The sequence below is a fragment of the Chrysochloris asiatica genome, unplaced genomic scaffold (genome assembly GCF_000296735.1).
Source record: "Chrysochloris asiatica unplaced genomic scaffold, ChrAsi1.0 scaffold00089, whole genome shotgun sequence".
Lineage (NCBI taxonomy): Eukaryota > Metazoa > Chordata > Mammalia > Afrosoricida > Chrysochloridae > Chrysochloris > Chrysochloris asiatica.
The window spans coordinates 3,232,490-3,252,800 of NW_006408607.1; the positions used below are offsets into that span (position 1 = coordinate 3,232,490).

The 20,311-nt window shown below is 40.7% G+C and overlaps 1 protein-coding gene across 3 annotated transcripts in view; it reads right to left on the reverse strand.

Moving 5' to 3' along the window:
• PPARGC1A (peroxisome proliferator-activated receptor gamma, coactivator 1 alpha) overlaps window positions 1-20,311 on the reverse strand; it is a 1,035,693-nt gene that overhangs the window by 11,053 nt on the left and 1,004,329 nt on the right. For all 3 annotated transcript variants that reach the window (XM_006866293.1, XM_006866295.1, XM_006866294.1), the window contains 3 exons: window positions 13,332-14,241; window positions 12,658-12,762; window positions 12,377-12,497 (listed from right to left, as the gene is read on the reverse strand). In XM_006866293.1, coding sequence (XP_006866355.1) covers window positions 12,377-12,497; window positions 12,658-12,762; window positions 13,332-14,241 — 1,136 coding nt within the window. The remainder of the gene's footprint in view (window positions 1-12,376; window positions 12,498-12,657; window positions 12,763-13,331; window positions 14,242-20,311) is intronic.

The following is a 20,311-nucleotide window of genomic DNA, read 5'->3' on the forward strand; positions in this document are numbered from 1 at the left end:
AATTTATAGTCTACAAAATATGAGAAGAATATTTTATAGCCTGAGGAAAAGTTCTTTTCTTAAAAACGTGAACACATTTTTAGTGTAAGAAGCAATCCTACATCTGTTGTTCCAATAAGACAAACCAAAGGTAATGATTTCTCTCAAATCGGAGAAATATTTTCCTTTCTTTTTTAGGACTATCAAGAGTTCATTTACACAAGGACAAAGGATTAGGAGAGGAGGAGGCATGGAATCAGTAGACATTGGGAGGAGGTTGGACCAGTGATGTTCCATTGTGGGAGTTACAATCAATGACATGCAACAAAATGTGTATGAACTGCTAAATGCAAAACTGACCTACTTCATCCAATTCACAAAAAAACATTAAAAAGGATGTCAAAGATGATATAAAAATACACTTACTAACTAGAATCTATGTCTAACAAGAATGAACAAGAACACAATTAATTTAAGATTACAGAGATTTCAGTTAGAGTGAAGCAAAAACTGAAAACCACAGGACTAAGCTATAGTTTGAAGGAGCCATGGTGGTACTCTGGGTTAAGTAATGGCCTGCTATCCATCAGATTGGTAGTTTAAACCCACTAGCCATCCCTCAGGAGAAAGATGGGATGTGTGCTCCTGCAAAGAAATCCTTTATAAGGTCAAAACTAACTCCATGGCAGCGGGTTTAGGTAAAGTTTTAGAAGGTGCAAAGGGTTAATGCACTCATCTGGGAATTGAATGATTGGGTTTTCAGATACACTTAGACGTGCTTTTGAAGAAACGCATGGCTGATATACTAAAAACAAAAATCAGCCATTGAGAACCATATGGAACAATCCTATTCTCTAACACACACAGGGTCCACATGAGTCAGAAGTGACTCAACAGCAACTGTGAAGATAAGACATTTCGCTTGTCTAATACTTCATTCTTGGGTCAGCCATCAACATCATGGAAACAGCAGTCAAGAAATCAAACGACATACTGCATTAGGCAAATCTGCTGCACAAGACTTCTTTAAAGTGTTGACGAGCAAAGATGTCAGTTTGAGGACTAAGGTACCCCTGACCCAAGCCATGGTATTTTCAATACATGTGAATGCTGGATAGCAAATAAAGAAGAGCGTAGAAGAACTGATGCTTTTGAGTTATGGTGTTGAAGGAGAATATTGAAAGTGCCATGGGCTGCCAGGATGGCTAAACTTCATCTCTAATACTTTGGACATATTGTCAGAAGGGACCAGTTGCTGGAGAAGGATATCATGTTTGGTAAGGTGGAGGGTCAGAGAAAAAGAAGAAGACCCCCAGCGAGATGGATTGGCAAAATGGCAGCATCAATGGGCTCAAGTGTGGCAATAATTGTGAGGTTGGCCCAGGACTGGGCAGTGTTTCATCCTCTTGTGCATAGGGTTACTATGAGTCAGTACCAACTTGATGGCACCTAACAACAACAACAATAATAGCTTTATCTGGATATATGTATAAAGACTCCCCTGTCTTAGATACTTACAAAGTAATTTAGTCTTGAGGCAAAGAGATGTCTGTGCTACAGAAGTTGCTGAATATCTTTTCTTTTTATACACCCCATATTTAACAAAGCACCTGACCCAATAAATGTTTGTACAATGGAACTGAACCTTCCTAGAAAAGCTCTGCACATGTAAGCTGCATCTTTGACCAGATGCAGCATATGTGTTTCTATTTTCCTCAAGAAACTTCCCTCTGAGCTTCAAACTCAAATAACTAATGCTCTACCTGACATCTCAGCTGGGATGTCCCGTAGGTACTTCAAATTAGACAAACATAGCCCCAAACAAACTCTTGGAAGTTTTTCAGGACAGATACCTGAGTGCTACCCTGGTCTCCTCCTGCCTCTTAGCTATCTCTCTATGCCATTCATTAAGTCTTGAAGACATTTTGACCTGCTTTCCTCTCTAGGATGTCTTCTTTACTTTATCTCATCTAAAGCTGCCTGCATCACTTTCTGGCCTGGTATAACAGCCTCTCACTAGGACCCCAGTGTCCATATGTGCCCTACTTCAATGCACTCTTTCAGAGTCCTGGTGTGGCACTGTAGGATAGGCACTGGACTATTACCCATGGAAACCCTATACAGGGTCTTTATGAGTGGGTACTGACTTGATGGCATTTAACAACACTACCAATCCATTCATTCACTGAGAATAGTTCTTGTTCAGAGTCAAGAACTTGACCATGGCACTTACCTTCTAAACGATCTCTATTACCTGCCATTGCTTCAAGTACAGATCCAAACCATTAAAAAGGTCTACAAAGCTCTTCGACATCTGTCCTAGCTGGCTTGATCTCCCACATCCTGTCCTTTCCATACACATCAGTCCTCAGGTTATGTTATGCTCCTTATTCCACAAATCCTCTGCACATCTACCACTTATCACCTGGGATGGCCTTCCACAATGCCCTTGAACCTTGCCACAAACCTGTTTTTAAAAATAATAAAAGCCAACTGCCCTCGAGTTGATTTCAACTCACGACAACTCTGTTGAACAAGTAGCACTGCCCCATAGGGTTTCTGCCATCTTCACAGAAGCAGACTGTCGCATCTTTCTCCCATGAAGCTGCTGGTGGATTCGATACACTGACCATTCAGTTAGCAGCCAAGTTCCTAGCAACTGCATCACCAGGGCTCCTTGTGCCACAAACACCAAACTTAAATTAAGTTCAACAATCATTTCCTACCCAAGATTTACAGTGAAGCCAGGCTTCCTCTTAACTGCTTTTATAAAGTATTCTATTTCTCCTTTATAGCCCTATGCCCAATTGTAATTATACAATGAATAAGTTTATTCACTGTTTCGTGACTATCTCCCTACAGCAATGAGAAGCTTCAGGAAAGCAGAGAACATAATTTGCCAATTTGATGATCTCCTAGAAATTTACTGGATTTCTGAAATTTAAGAGTCTTAATAAATACCAGTAAATTAAAAAAAAAAATCAATTAGTCATTTTAACACTTAACCTGTACCCATCATTACATCAAAGATGTATCCTTACTCTCTGAGATGCTCCAAGACAATGGCGAACAAAAGTCAGACTCGAGAACTTTGTATAGGAAAAACCAGATAGCACAGCTGAGTGAATTCACAAGGCTTCTATGACTCTTGCTTACAAGTGGAGGTGTAAGAAGTGTGGAATAGAGGCATGTTCACAGGGCTTTTACTTCTAAAAGTCACTTCTGGAAATCAGAGGTGAGCATCTGCTGAAACAGTTGGTAAAACACAATTCTTCTGACAGCAGCTAGTGAGCTTAAGTAACTGACCAGATGAAGTACAGCAACACAGCACACAGCGTGAATCACGTCCATGTAGATTGTATGTCTCCACTGACGGCTGTAACTGTGTTGCTCCAGAGCGCAGCGCCCAGCACATCACACATCGTGGAGGTCAATAAATACCAATGCGTGGTGAAGCTCTCCCTGAAGCGGCACTGCACACTTCAACAGGGGAATCATAACAGCACATTCCATTCTATTTATGCAGCCAGCTCGAGCCAAACAGCCAAATATGATGGGACTGTTATCTAAACTTCCTGGCGCCTGCTTTCATGGGTGTTATGGATTCTTTTTTAAATGAGTCTTTTAGGAAGGATACCACAGAATAGAAGAAAAAGAGGGAGAAATGCAGAAGAGAGCGAACGAAATGGCGCCATCACAAAGAAATTGCTCAACTACCATTATGGGAATACGCACAGACTATCTATTGAAGGAAATTTGAAGTTAAAGCTAAAATCGACCATATGCACGCCCATATGCAGACATATTGGGACAATCTCTGAATTGCTGCTTTATACAGAGTTGCATGCAACAATGATCCCACAAAGAGGAAAAACCAGAAGAACACTGTAATGGAGACTCATACACTTTGCAGTGAAAAGAAGGCACAACGTTGAGGGGAGAAAGAGCATTCTGGGAAAAAAGAGCAATCTGAAGGGCTGGTGCACAATCACTTAAATTACCTAGTTAACTGTCATCTTTTATGAAACATAGGAATGGTCCAGGCCTGTACTACCTCACAAAGATCAAAGCTTGAATATGCAGTATAGAAATCCTCATTTGGGCGAATCATAAAAGCACTTGGCTTTCCTTGTGCTGTAGTGAAAATATAAGACATCTGAAGGTCTAAATAGCAAAGACAAAACTCTTTCCAAGATTGGCCACAATATCGAGCAAAGAACCAATTACTTCTAACATGCTGCAGTTTTATTGGACAGATGAACAGATTTCATATCTTTTTAAAAAACCTTAACCTTTGCAGTCAAATTTTCAAGACATTTATTTCTAAACAGGACATGAAAGGAAAAGAAATCAAAATGTTTAATAACATTTGAAACTTCTTAAAAGCTTAGAGGAACTCTAAACCTTTGGGGGGAAAAACTCCTTGAAAAATGATTTTCAGAGCAGTTTTCACTATTGAGGAGGAAGGAACATTCATCAAATATCTTTTAGCTTCAATTTTCACAAAAGCTAGTGCGCTGATGATGTGGATAATAAAATTGAAGATTTATGTTGCATTAACAGATATAATAAAACCTCATCATATCAAAACACAGGGGATAAATAAATTTTAAAAACCCTGACTGAATCACCTGACTTACCCTTATCAAACTCTTCATCAAAAACACTATAGGACTTCCCAGTCAGTTATGGAAGACATACATTTTTTTTTTTTTTTCCTCAACATATAATAAGTTACTCATGACAAAAGGAGTTTGGCTAGGAAAAGGAGGGAATTAGTGAAGTACTCAGGCTTACTGAACTCTAATGTGTCCCAAAAGAGTTCTGGTAACACACTGGGTTAAGTGCTAACCATAAGGCTGGCTTTTCAAACCTACCATTCGCTCCACAGGAGAAAGATTAGGTTGTTGGCGACCATAAATATTTACAGCCTAGGAAATCCACCAGAGCAATGCTACTCTGTCCTATAGAGGCTCTGTGAGTCCGAACTGACTTGCAGCAATAGATGTACAGGGACCCAAATCAACCATTCTCAATTTCGTTTCTGATACACATGAGTTCCTCATGAGTTGCAGTTAAATTAATGACAACTGATTTTTTTTTTTTTTTGGTAGTTAATAATATGGGTTCAACACTGTGTTTTATGCATTAATTCCTTCTTCTTTTATTATGGGTTATCTTACCATTATATCCTGTAATAAATAATAGGGGGGAAACATCCTGATTTAATTTAGAATTGGGTTCTCAGAACTTTAATTCTAAATTTCCATTTGAAACTAATATTAAAGTTCTTCTCCTTCGCTAAAATACTACAGATTAACTTTGACAAGGAAAGATTTGTGTTCAGTTGCTGATTGGCTACGACCTGACATCCTCAAAACACCTGTCATTTCTAGAGTGATCACCTAGCCAGAGAGTCTCACTAACAGGACAAAAAAAAAAAAAGGCCAGAAGAGTGTATGGCCACAGATAGACCAGAATGGACAGAAAGAAATGCCAAAACTCTGACAAAATGCTAAAATAAAAAGGACTTTTTTTTTTCTTGATCTTAGCATTTATTGTGCTTGCTTAATTCAAAACCTACACCTCTCTTATGGACACTCGGTGATGTACTTTAGGATCAGCACTGAGCTGTGAATTACAAGGTCAGTGAGCAGTTCAATCCCACCAGATGCTCCTCAGAAACCTACACAGAGTCACTATGAATCGGAACCGACTCAATAGCATTTACCGCCAACAGTAACTCTTAGTAGAGAAAAATACAGCATTCCGTTATTCAAAGTTAGCCCCTTCCAAATACCACTGAGGAAAATCCTTGCTTACTGTCTATGGCTGAATAAATATAAACAAATCCAGGTTGGATATATCAGCGCTAAGATGCAAGTAAACACACTGGTAAGTCAGAAAACATGCAACCTATAGATTGAGAGTATGCATAACTAATTTTGATAAACACTGAAAATTTCTAAATGATATGCTTTGATTCATGACAAACATATATTCATCCTCATGAAAGTTCTCTTGAATATACAATTATTTTGTTTACTCTAAATAGACAACCATGAGAAATGAAAGAACACTTTGGGTTGTACGTGTGTATGTTTTCCATTTATAGAAGCCTTGAGTTATCCATGGAGATACCTTCTTCCTGGCTCTGAGCTGCCTACTGACCATCAGGGAAGAGAAATGAAATGGCATAATCACTGCTGGGTTCGTCTGGTTTAGATTTTAAGTCCTGGACCACATCATCATATCTAGATTTGTCCTTTAAATTAACATCCCATTATCATGTTTTCTGGCTGGAAACTGTACAGATTGCAAATGGAGTTGGACTTAGAACTCCACAAGAAATCAGATCAGTGACAGATTAGACATTAAATACCAAAGCTTGGCTTGTAGACTCCCCGTACAATCGGAATGATTTCAACCGTATGAGCCTGAGAGAATGGCAAAGAGTCAATTGGTTTTTGAGAGTGAGTTTGGATGGGAATTGGAAGGACATGGCAATGAAACAATGGCAGTAGTCAAGCACAATCTATGGTTCTGTGTTAGCAATAACTAACTCTGTGTTCTCTAAACTTCCTTGCTTGGTACAGTGAACTGGGACTGAGTTAAGAGTTTAAGAGGGGAAAGTGCTGAAAACTTTGCAAATTTCCCTTGACTCACCTGTTTTTATAGAACATAAAGTAAAAGCAATCCAAATCACAAAACAAGAGGAATAAAGACAGTCATCAAATTGTTGTTAAGTGCTGTGGAGTCAGTTCTGACTCATAGCAACCCTGCAGATGGTTTATGAGGAGCAGCTGGTGGGATGGAACTGCTGACTTTTCAGTTAGCAGGCCAGTGCTCATCTTCCAGTACCATGGATATTGGTATGCAGTTTACACTTTCTTATTAGGAGCTTCTGCTTTGTACTGTGTTGGTAGAAACCTAAAGTACAGGATTGATCTGAGTAATGGCCTATCCATAAGAAATTCCAAATGGAACATGTTACTTATTTATTATTTGCTGTTGTTGTTAAGTACCTTAGAGTTTTTGTTGTTCTTATTAAGTACCATTAAGTCAGTTCCAACTCATAAAGACCTAGGATTTCCAAGGAACAGCTGGTGGGTTTGAGCCACCAACCTTGTTGTTAGCAGTCAGTGCCACATCAGGATCCCACGCGGATTCATTACTTGTCTAAAAAACCTGAATGAAAATCACCTAACTGCTCAACTTAGGTGGACTAGCCTAGCTTTCATGCTTCATGAATGGCATTTCAAGCTAAGTTAATCAAATGAGTCAGAAAGTATTGCACATATCCCAGTCCATAAAGACACAGTTTGACAATGCATTCTGGTGCAAGGAAGCAAACTGTTGAGGAAGGAATTCAATAGAAATCACGTCCTTTGGGAAAACTCACTCAATAGTTCTGCTATGTCTTCAAGACTGATTTTAAAATCTTGAACATGACTAAAATCCTTCAGGATCTGGCGTCGACAAAGTTCTCCACAATTATTTCTTGTCAGTGTTTCAGTGAAATGATGTGTGCCCATGGTGGTGATGCGCTATGGAGTCAGTTTTGACTCATAGCAACCTTGTAACAAGGTTTCCAAGGCTATAAATCTTTATGGGAGCAGAACGCCTCATCTTTCTCCTGTGGAACCACTGGTAGTTTTTAACTGCTGACCATGAGATTAACAGCTTCACTCATAACTACTATGTTGCCAGAGCTCCTTAAATAATGAGTTGCTGTTGTTGTTAAGTGCCATCGAGTAGATTCTGACCCATAGCGACCCTGTACAGGGTTTCTGAGGCTGTAAATCTTTATGGGAGCAGAAAGCCTCATCTTTCTCCCATGGAGCAGCTGGTAGTTTCGAACAGCTGACCTTGTGGTTTGCAGCCCGATTCGTAACCACTATGCTACCAGAGCTCCTTAAATAATGAGTAGTTCCCTAATAAATAACATCAAGGTAAACGGAGAACAGATTGAAGTTGCTAAAAACTACATTTTTCTCAGATCAACCATCAACACTCATGGAAGTAGCAGTCAAGAAATCAAAGGGCATATTACACTAGGCAAATCTGCTGCACAAGATCTCTTTAAAATGTTGAAGCGCAAAGATGTCAGTTTGAGAACTAATGTGCACCTGACCCAAGCCATGGGATTTTCAGTAACCTCATATGCATGTGAAAGTTGAACAGTGAATAAGGAAGACTGTAGAAGAATTGATGCTTTTGAGTTACGGTGTTGGAAAGGAATATTCAAAGTACCATGAACTGACAAAAGAACAAACAGATCTGTGTTGGAAGAAGTACAGTCAGAGTGCTCCTTAGAGGCCACTATGGCTATGCTTCATCACTCATACATTGGACATATTGTCAGGAGGGACCAGTCCCTGGCGAAGGACATCATTCTTGGTGACGTGGAGGGTCAGCGACAAAGAGGAAGACCCCCAGTGAGATGGATTGGCACAGTGGCAGCAGCGATGGCCTCAAGTGTAGCAATGATTGTGAGGTTTGTGCAGAACTGGACAATGTTTCCGTCTGTTGTTCATAAGGTTGCTATGAATTGGTACAAACTCAATGGACCTAACAACAATGACAACAAAGAAGTTCCATAATATGCTTCATTCTTTTCCAGAAACTTAGTCTGAGCTATCTGCCAGTAGACTTACAGCTCTTCTTGTGGGCCTTACCTAATTTTACAGAGTCCTAGTGTGATGCTGTGAGATAATGCGCCAGACTGTAAAGCCATTGGAACTACAAGGTCGGGGGTTCAAACTCACCAGTCGCTCCTTGGAAACCCTACACAGGGTCGTTATGGGTCAGAACCGACTCAATGGCACTTAACAACAAGTGTGACGCTGTGAGATAATGTGCTGGACTGCAAGGTTGGTGGCTCAAGCTCACCAGCTGCTCCTCAGAAACCTTATACAGGGTCGTCATGGGTCAGAACTGACTCAGTGGCACTTAACAACAACAACCTGATTTTGTGCCCCATGCACCTAGAACAGCAGTGCCAATGAAAATACAAGGCAGCATATTTAATTGTACATTTTATAATAGCTATATTGGAGTCCTGGTGTGGCACTGTAAGGGTAAGCGGTGGTTCAAATCCATCAGCTGCTCCTCAGAAACCCTACCAAAGGGTCAAAAGCAACTCAACAGCACTTGAGTTTGCAGTAAAATAAATAACTATGTTCAGAAAAGTAAAAAGAACCAGGTAAAATTGGTAATAGACTTTACGTAACTCAGCAAATATAAACCATTGCCATTTGAACTTGTAATAGATATATACAATATTAATGAGATATTAACACTCTCTTTTTGGTACCAAGTCTTTGAAATTCAATGTGCATTTCACACTTTCAGTGAATTTTAATGAAGACTAACTGAACAAGCCATGCGGCTAACGGCTATTCGATTGGACAACACAGATTTAGGAAAACAATTTTCTCCCTCCTTTTAAGATTCAGACAAATCTCACCCTCCCCAGGGAGGTCTTCCTTCATTCCTGCTCTGGGTGTCCCCCGATAGGCCACCACAGTGTCATATACATAGTCTCTTGTCACACTGTACAGTCTGTTTTATGTGTCCTAATCTGCCAATAGATTTGAAGTTCTCTGTGTATACGGACCCTACCTTACTTAGGTCTACACCCCAAGTACCTGTTTGTCATAAAAACAGTCATGAGTGTTCACATGTGTTATACAGAAAAAGCATCTAATTGCCCAAGTGGAAACGGACTCAATAACAGATCCAAAATCTCTATTAAACAGTACACTTATGTTGTTGTTGTTAAGTGCCGTCGAGTCAGTTATGACTCTTAGCAACCCTGTATAGGGTCTCTTGGGGGCAATCGATGGGTTTAAACCACCAACCTTGTGATGATCCTACAGCATCACACCAGAGACTTGTAACCAAAATTCTCAAGGTCGCAAGTCTCTGATAAATCAATTTATAATATTTGATCTAAGCCAACTTAATGCGTCTACTACCAGAAGCCCACTTTCAAAGGGTATTGATAAAGATTGTCTTTGTCCTTGAATTAACTAAGGAATGGGTCAACATCTGTCACGGGAAGGGAAGTCAAGATGGTTATCAGCTTCCAACCTCTGGCTAGTGAACCACAGAAGACTTGGGCTCAGGCATCAACTATCGAATCAGACCAATCACATGATTCAAGCTACTTGAAGAAGAGCAAACTACTAATAAGGATGTCTTCCTTCTTTTCTTTGACCTTGTTAAATATCTGCCACCAAATTAATTTTGGAGAATCTAAAATAAACAAGTCTCATTCATCTACACCGTTTTAAGGAAAATAATAACCTGGCTTTTTTTTTTTTTACAGCAACACTGTATTAAGCCCCACTTAGCAAACGCATGCTGAAATGCTTCCTCACCTCCATTCACGACATCATGGGGCGGGCGAAGCATAAGGCATTTTCAGAAAATATAAATTTGCAAACACTGAAATGACTGTTTTCCTATAAGCTTGCTCAATCTGATTCTCTTCTGTAAAGATTAACTGCAGTGCGCTACATTAAAAGACGCTGTAAACGCTATGGCACTACATAAATGTGAGTTATTATAATTATTGAATAGGCTATTCATTAAATACAGCAATAGTAGAAAAATTGAATTTTTAATTTGCGTTCGTCTTCTTACGTGTTAACTAATGATACCTTGGCAGATCTGATCTTAGTCTCACAGCTCATTTGAATGTTGAGAAAAATGAGGAAAAGTGTTGCAATTTGCACAAGGTTTTTGATTCAGTCTTAGGTAGATTCAAAATTAAGTAACAGTAAAGCACCCTAAGCATTCAATTTCTTCTTGCTTCCTTCTCCTTGAGTGCCGTGAATTAACAAATCTCTCATTTATATCTTTGTCCTCCAGCTGGTAACTACCGGCTGATTTTGACTCCATTACTCAGTTCTTTGATACAGGTTTTTCAAGAATGTGTTGATGCTAGTGGCTTTTCTTAAAGGTTCCATATAAATCTAAGGTTTATAGGTAAATAGCATTTTTCTAAACCTTGGTTCGCATATAAGCAAGACATATCAAAAACGGATCTTCACTGAACTAAGTTTTAGCAGCTAGCACATCCAGGGAACAGCTGAACAAAAACATTGCTATCTGTGAATGATTATCCAAGGCCCCCTGGAGCAGCATGTTGAGAAAGACGCCAAGACTCCATGTGGGCATAGTGGAGAAGACTTCCATGCTCGATTAGGAACGACTGCCATGGGCGTGTACAATTGGAGTGCCTCACAGTTGTCATCCAGGGTCTAGGTTGCAATGTAGAGAACTGGTTGGCAAATGCTCTCAGCTGCCAACGTAAAGTTTGGAGGTCCAAGTCACCCCAGAGGAGCCATGAATAAAAGTAGCTGTCCATCAACTTCCAAAAATCAGACACTGACTGCCCTATGGAGCACAGTTCTACTCTGACACACAAGGGGAGACCATGAATCAGAAACAACTCAATGGCAACTGATTGCTAGTTAGGGAATAGAGGAAAGTCTACCCATTAGTAAGCAGCTGCTGGAGAGAAGAAACTGGTGTAATATAAGTCAGATCTTTATTCAGAAGGACTTGGGACTGTCTGCCATGTCAAGTGAGCAAATGGAGCTGAGCTACATACTGGGTTCTTGAAAAGCAGTTCTCAAGAAATATGGATCTGTTAACTCCTCAACTATGGAGCTCTGGTAGCGTAGTGGTTATGAATCGGGCTGCGAACCTCAAGGTCAGCAGTTCGAAACTACCAGCTGTTCCGCAGGAGAAAGACGAGGCTTTCTGCTCCCGTAAAGATTTACAGCCTCAGAAACCGTGTGCAGGGTCACTATGAGTTGGAACAGACTCCACAGCACATAACAACAACAACAACTCCTCAACTAGGTACTGACCTAGCACAAGTCAGAAAGGATGATTTTTCAGAACAGATCTTTCTTGATTGCTTCCCTTAAATCTAACTTGAATCCAGTCTCTTCAAGAATGAGCCAATCCTCACGTCTGCCAAAAAAACCCCATGTAAACTGAGACCAAACAGCAATATCTTCGCATCTCTCACCCTAAGAAAGAGGCAGTGGGGATCAGCAAGGAATGCTCAGCATCTGACCAAACGGAACCAGTATCTGACTCAAGAATTGTCAGCTCCCTCCACTTTTGAAAACAGTCCTAAACTTCAAAATGAAAATAAACAGGAGAATGCTACTCACTTCACATTTTGTATTCTAACAAGTTGTATAAAGATGTACTGAGGACTAACTGTTATACTGAAGCAAAACAAAAACGAAATGGAAAACGGCCTATTCTCACCAAGTTTCTCGCTTGAGATTTATTTTCTAATCTATAAAAGAAGAAGAAAAGATGGTCAAGAAATCATCCTTTAGAATAACGTGAACTCAGGGATGCTTACGATGGCCTTTTGCCTCTGCCTCTCCCTTTGCTTGGCCCTTTCAGACTCTCGTTTCTCATATTCTTTGCGGTATTCTTCCCTCTTCAGCCTTTCATGCTGATATTCCTCGTAGCTGTCATACCTGGGAAACATAATATCATGATTAAGTCAGCCACCTCAATTTGCATGAGGAACATTAACAATAACTAATAGGAGGGCGCAGGGCTTTAGATAGCACGCTGTTACCTAAGAAGAAACAAGAGGAATGGAAGAATCGAAGGGAGAATGAGGTGTATACTCACCTGGGCCTACGGCTGAAAGGGGATCTGGAACGTGATCTCCCGCACAAGGGGGAACTTCGGTGTGTGCGGTGTCTGCAGTGGCTTGTCTCATAGTAGTGGCAAGATCTGGGAGAGAAGAGAAAAATAAAAAGGCATTCACAACTGCCACTTAACCCAAGTTTATCGGCAATCCTGAGCATCCTCTGGCTTGCCGTTATCAGAAACGCACGCATACCCTCACACACTCACGCAAAGCGGCATTTCCTTCCTAGAGACCAGTGAGATTTCTCAGTGACAGTTTGTGATCGTCTAGTAAGCTTAGAGGTCTGAGCATGATGTGTTCTCTCTTAGCGACTCTTATTGATGTTAACACTGAGCACCAGGGTCTGGTATACTGTCAGCAGTATCTTGCACGGATCTCTACGATCCTGGCACAGGGCAGCTCTCCTGGTAATGGAAAAACTTAGATGAGCGAGTTTCTTACAAATTGCTCTCTCTGATCTGACTGGCTCAAGGCACGGTGCTCAAGGCTGACAGATTTAAGAGGAGACGGGAGGGATGTATGTGTAACAACCATCTCCTTAGGTCCAGCAGTGCTCGCAATGCTGGGATGGCCATGGGGATTTGAACACTTTTGTTATGGCTTGACTTTCTGGAAAAGTCTTATGCTTTAGATAGGTTTTGACAAGGTTTACCTTGAAGATGATCTACTGCCTGGGGACCTTGATCTTGACCTGGAGTAGGGTGACCGGGAACATGACCTGTGTCGAGAAAAGGACCTTGAACGAGAGCGCATCCTTTGGGGTCTTTGAGAAAATAAGGATTTGGGTGGTGACACGGAATCACTACACGGAGAGTTAAAAGAAGAGCAAGAAGGCGACACATCAAACAATGAATAGGATTGCGTGCCATCCCAAGGGTAGCTCAGTTTATCACTTTCATCTTCGCTGTCATCAAACAGGCCATCCATGGCTAGTCCTGAATTGATAAACATAGGTAGTTTGGAGAATTGTTCATTACTGAAATCACTGTCCCTCAGTTCACTGGACTTGTCTGCTTCGTCGTCAAAAACTGCTTGACGGGGATGACCAAAGTGCTTGTTCAGCTCGGCTCGGATTTCCTGGTCTTGGAGCTGTTTTCTGGTGCTGTAAGGAGAGACTTGCTTGCTCGCCTCCAAAGTCTCTCTCAGGTTGCACTGGTCTGAGTCTGTGGAAGAACAAATTTGCCAATCAGCGGAGGCATCTTTATATTCTAGTTGTCTAGAGTCCTGGAGCTCCTGTGATATATTAATGAGTATTTTCGATTTGGAATTAATTGACTGACAATAGTCATGGTCACCAAACAACCGCAGACTGGGCCTCTTGGTCTTTCTTTCCTCGTGCCCACTCGTGAGTACCGAGGTCTTGCTGAGCTGAGCATATAACTCAGATTGCTCAGGCCCCTTTTTGGTGGAGTTGTTTGCTTGAGTACCAGGAGACTCGCTGTACCGGGGCTTCTTTGATGGTGGTGGTACCACAGTCTTGCAAGAGGACTTCAGCTTTGGAGAAGCCCTAAAAGGGTTATCTTGGTTGGCTTTATGAGGAGGAGTTGTGGGTGGAGTTAGGCCTAAGGCAGAAAAAAATAAAATGGAATGATGAGTGGGTTTCAGAGAAGAGATACAGACATTGTTCTTAAATGCCAAGGTATATGTCCTAACGTATCTATGATTTCAGACAAGGATTAACACTGAGTGAAGAATGCTTGTTGTCGTTAAGTACCGTCGAGTCAGTTCCAAACCATAGCAACTCTGTATAGGCTTTCCAAGGAGCAGCTAGTGAGCTTGAACCGCTGACTTTGCGGTTCTAAACAACTTTGCAGTCTAGCGCATTAACACACAGCACCACACCAGGAGTGAAGAACAAGGACACTGAATTCATAATAAGACGTAAAAACGTGATTTCCTGTGCCCAAACCTCTGTCCTGGTGTGGCGCTGTGGGCTAAGGCGCTGCACTGCAAGGTTGGTTTGAACTGTAAGGTCAGTAGTTCAAGCTCACCAGCTGCTCCTTGGAAACCCTATACATGGCCATTATGAGTTGAAATAGACTCGATGGTACTTATCAACAAACCTCTGACACCAAGTAAAGATGGATCTAGAATGCCTGTGAGGGCAGCGATATCTCCTGCTTCCAGCAGCCATGTTAACAGAGCCTGTTTCTGGGGAAACCCTGGCACATCACTGACTGGCCTCCAAGGCATCAGGCATTGCCCTGCTTACACTTCCAGCGGTGTCTTGTGGGCTATAGTGTAGGAAGTGAACAAAGCTGGACGCAGGGGAATCGCCAAGGAGCCTTGGCAGCTTTTGCCTGAAAAGAACACTGTGGAGTTTGCAAGTGGCTCAGGATTCTTTGAACAATCGAGGAAATAGAATCTTAGAGCCCAGGATTAGTCACTTGAAAAAAAAGTGGAATGGCAGCAAATGTAGCACACGGTGGCAATACAATAGTGAAATGCACATCTTCACAGCAAGTTGTGTAAAATACCACAGGCTAACCCAGGGAACAGAACAGCTCTCCAACTTGAACGGCACTAGTTCTTTGTCTCCACAGTTCATTAACTTAGTAAACCATAGCTAATATAGGTATACTACATTCTTGTAAGCATACCTAATACATTCTCTCTAAAATATGGTTCTGCAACAGAAACTTAAGCGAACAGTAACACTAAATATTGCCATACCAGCGGACCATTTTATTTAGAGTACGATATCAGCAAGGGTTATGAAGCTAAGAGATTGAAACAAATCCAAGCTTCCACATCTGAATGAATAAATAATAAATAAACAAAGGTGGGAGAAAGGTACACCCATCAGTCTGTTGCCTTTCTGGCTTTCCTTCAGAAGGGTAGAACATTCCCTCAGAAGCACTGTGGGAGAGTCTTCAAAGTGCAGTTGCCTCCACTCATGTTTCACTCCTGAGCAAATCCTCCTTGTCTGTCTATGTCAGGGAAGAATAATTGTGAAATGATTCCAGAGTCCAATGAACTTTGAAGACTGGCAGGCTGCAGAGAGTTCAAATGACTTTCTGCTTACAAGGGAACATTTTAGTTTACAATATATTTTCTGTTTAGGAGGATGGGTGAACGCTATCCAGCAAAAAGAACTCCAAGTCCGCTAACAAGTCTGGGGATAGACTCAAGGCAACTGCAAATTTCATGGCAACGTAAAAAAACCTTATCTTGCTTAGAAAAATAAAAGGGGGTGGGGATAAAGCATGAAGTAGGTCAGAAGAATCAACGTGAAATTCTGATATGATCAGAAGAGGTGTTGTCTCTACTATTGTACAAAAAGAAATATGGGAGACCAGTATTTGGCAATTTTCATTATTCAGAGTTAATCTCCCTGATGGAGGAAAGAAGGGAGTCCTGGCAGCACAGTGCTTAAGCACTTGGACATTAATTATAAGGTTGGCAGTTCGAACCCACTAGTTGATCAGCAGAAGAAAGCTAGTGAAGTCTACACCTGTAAAGATCTACAGCCTCAAACATCCTATAGGGCAGTTCTACTCTGTCATATCGAGTCACAATTGGTTAGAATCTATTTGCTGGCAGTGGGTTTGGGACTGTAGAAAAGAAACAACAAATTGGTTTAGTTTTGGAATTCTATTGAAGTCAAGCTCAGAAAGACAGGAGAGGCAATCACAAAGAGAGAGGAGTCCTGGTATGGCGCTGTGGGCTAATGTGTCAGACTGCAAAGTTGTTTCAACTGCAAGGTCGGTGGTTCAAGCTCACCAGTTGCTTCTTAGAAACCCTATACAGGGTCGCTATGGGTCGGAATCGACTCGACGGCACTTAACAACAACAACAACTCTGGTAGCGTAGTGGTTACGAGTCGGGCTGCTAACCTCCAGGTCAGCAGTTCGAAACTACCAGCCGTTCCATGGGAAAAAGATGACGTTTTCTGCTCCCGTAAAGATTTACAGCCTTGGAAACACTGTGCAGGGTCACTATGAGTCATAACTGACTCCACAGCACACAGCCACCACCACCACTCTCCTTCCTCGTCCCACCCATGTTTCAAAACAATACCCTCTTATTAGAAGCCTGAATCCTTTGCCTAAGACAGTAGCTGCTTGCTAATAGCCCTGGTGGCACTGTAGAATACATACTGAGTGCTAACAGCAAGTCAGCAGCTCAAACCCACGAGCTGCTCTTTGGGAGAAGGAGGAGGCTGTGTGTGCCTATAAATAAATATTTATAGTCTGGGAAACACTACACAGGGGCAGTATGAGTTGGAATCAACTCCATCTCAGTGGGTTGGGGTTTTGGTTTTTGTCCTTTGCCTAAGAAGTTCTGGTGGGTTAGATATTAGCCTGCTAACTGCAAAGTTGGTGGTTCAAACCCACCATCCACTCTGTGGGAGAAAGATGAGACTGTCTAGTCCCTGAAATACTTACAATCTCAGGAACACTACATAAGGTCATTATGAATTAAAACTAATTCAAAGCCATGGAGTTTTTGTTTGTTTGTTTGCTTTTTTTTTGGGGGGGGGGTTGGGGGGGTACGGGGTCCTTCACATGCAGGTATGACTTAAATGGGGAGGTGACTTATGCATGCATTACTGAATGAAACACCTCCATTCCTGACTTTAATTTCATTCTGTCGGGTCATGGATGGGTATGTCTTTTAACTAGATCTAGGAAATTTCATTAAGGTCTGTCTTGTTACTTTTTTCTTTGTTTACTTTTTGTACTTCCTCATTGGCCAAACTGATGTCTACCACATACTACCTTCAAACACCTTTACAAGATATTTAAAGACACTGGTTCCCAGCAAAGAAATGGCAACTCTTCAAAGATTTATCATAGAAGGCTAAGATACTTAAAGCAATGATGGTGTTAATTGTTGTTGGCTGACTAAATACCAAATATAATAAATGACAGAATCCATGAATTGTGGGAAATGACACTTAGCATTCAAAATTCAATCTCATAAATCTTTTCACAATTACTTCAAATTTAAGGTAATCCCAATGTTTCTCCCTATAATTTACTATCAAGGCCACTCCCCTGATACCACATTATCATTATATAGTCCTGTTGTTGCTACTGCAAAGTGTCGTCAAGTCTGATTGAACTCACAGTGACCCTGTCTAGGGTTTCAAAGGAGCGGCTGATGGATTTGAACTGCTGACCTTGCGGTTCAGTGCTTATCTTACAGTGCCACACTAGGATTCTTTTTGATTGTTAGTGATAATTTGTTTCTCTAAATAGATTATAAATTCTTACTGGGATGTCTTAGGGTTTATTTGTTGAAAAAAAAAAAAAAAAGAAGATTTTTAGTTCCTAGATCTTCTTATAGTAGTAGGTCTCACAATTCAGTGGCCCAAAAACCACCTGGGAACTGGTTAAAGATTTTTACTGGGATGGTTCACAGACCACATATGGAGACCCACTGCCCTATGGTGTCTGCGTGACTGTGGCCTTGTACGCACGTATATATATTTTAACTGACAATCTGTATTTATAAAAAGAAACCCTAAACTTCAAAAACACTGAATTAGGCCACCATTAAAAAGAGACTAGTTCTAAAAATAGCTCTGCCATCTAGGGATTTTAAATATAGAAATTCTTTTTAGTCTTGAAAATTTGAAACCCTTGTCCTGGTACCTAAGCTCATTATCGCTTAAATAACTGATTCTCGGCACTCTTGGGACTAGTGGCACACCAATTGTAGTTTCTTTGAATTAGAAACAAAGCATTTTACTTCCTTCATATATTAGGCAGCTTGTAACCATTGAACAGACACTTACTGAACACCTACTATGTGCTGAATATTATGCCAGATGCTGGCATTTCAGGGACCTAGCCCCCAGGGACTTATAACCTCCTTTTTTTTTGGGGGGGGGGGGCTGGGGAGGGAAGGGAACACAATTCTTTAAAATGTGAAACAGATTTCTTGTATATGTGTTTAAAATTCACCAGAACACTCTCCTGCAAGTGAAAAAGAAGAGGCTGAAATATTTGCTGCTACCACTTGTTGAGACAAATAACACTTGCTTAGTGGATAGAAGATATTTTAAAACTGGTGAGTACGAGAGTAAGAGGGGGGAATTAGAAAATTCCCCAAACTTCAGGGCTTACTAAAACTTCTTTAATTCACGAACATCTCAGAGTTAGATGGAAAAATCTCAAAGATCAAAAGGCCTTTGTGTACCAAGTATCGCATTAAAATTCTGTTGTTGAATATGCTTGAGACTCATAGCAAAATAAAACCAAAAACATATAGCATGCATTTTTTTTTTTTTAAATCTAGTTTCAAACTTTCAAGAGCTGTCTTTGGGATAGGGAACCCCTTGTACCTGAGCTAAATTAATTTCTTTAACCCCACCTCCTCTGCTCAAAATGTTCTCCCCTGTGGTAGGATAAAGGTCAACACTCAATTCCTTAATGCCACTACCTTTCCTGATCTTCTCACTAATCGCCGGACTCTCCATTTCATGCCACAAGCCTAAATCAACAGTGCTAATGCCTCCCATAACCTCTGGATTATTTCCTGCGTGTTGATTTTCTGGGGAATGTGTACATTTTGGTGTTGACAGTACAAGGTATAGTCCGTGCTCTCTCTTGAACCTAGCAGGTTTTGACAGATTTATGTGAGGACAGATGGTCATTACAGGCTGAAGGCTGACAAGAGGCAGTTCAGAGCATTGTTAACACACTTGCACAAACTCTCAGCAGAGCAGCACTGTGCAGAATGTAATTCAGACTATAGCTTTTTTATTGCTGCCTATTTTCTTTTGTCAAAAGAGCCTGCTGTGCACAGCAACAAATGGCTGCTATTACCCAGAATGTAATGGGTGTCAGACAAATCACGTAACACAAACAATCAAGAGTATGTAGGTCATATTTCAACAGAGCACAACCTTAGCAATATTTATGATTACTGCATTGAAATGTGCTCTATAATAAACAAGTACCTCTCCATCACTCACACTTATGCACAGCAAATCCACGAGAAGTAGGACATGCTACGCTCATCTTTTTAAACAGCCCTTTTACTTTAAAAAAAAAAAAAAAAAAAGTTTTTGGTTTTGGTTTTGGTTTTACATTAGGTGCTACAAAACCATTTTCTTTGAGGAGTTCACTTTGGGGTTTGTTACTTTAATTGAATGACTTTGATATACAGTGGATGTCTGTTTTGCATTTTTTAGGATTTGTTTCTGTTTCCATGCTCCAGTATACACATAGTGACTTCTGTTGGGCTTGTCTTTTTGTTTTGTTTTTAAAGAGTTTATACCATTTAACAGAATCTATTGTGGAGCTCATTGTAGGATAAGCACTTAACCATAAGGTCAATTTGAGCCAAAATGTCGATGGTTCAAACTCACCAGCCACTCTTTGGAAACCTTATACAGGTACATTATGAGTCGGAACGAACTTGACATCAGTTAACAACAACTGCTAAATCAGCAACTTGTTTTGGAGTTTATTTAAGAGGATTTTTAAGGACAAACACTGAGAAGATGAGTTTCTAGTCTCCATTAAAAGGAGTTCAGAGCAAAGGGAGGTGTAGAACTTGTCCTATGCACGTATTGCAAGACTAAAAAAGATAATGGTGGTCAAGCTAAGGCCACAAAGTACTAACAGTAGAAATAGTTACTGCCACACCAGTTGTGAAAGTATTTATTTGATTGATAAA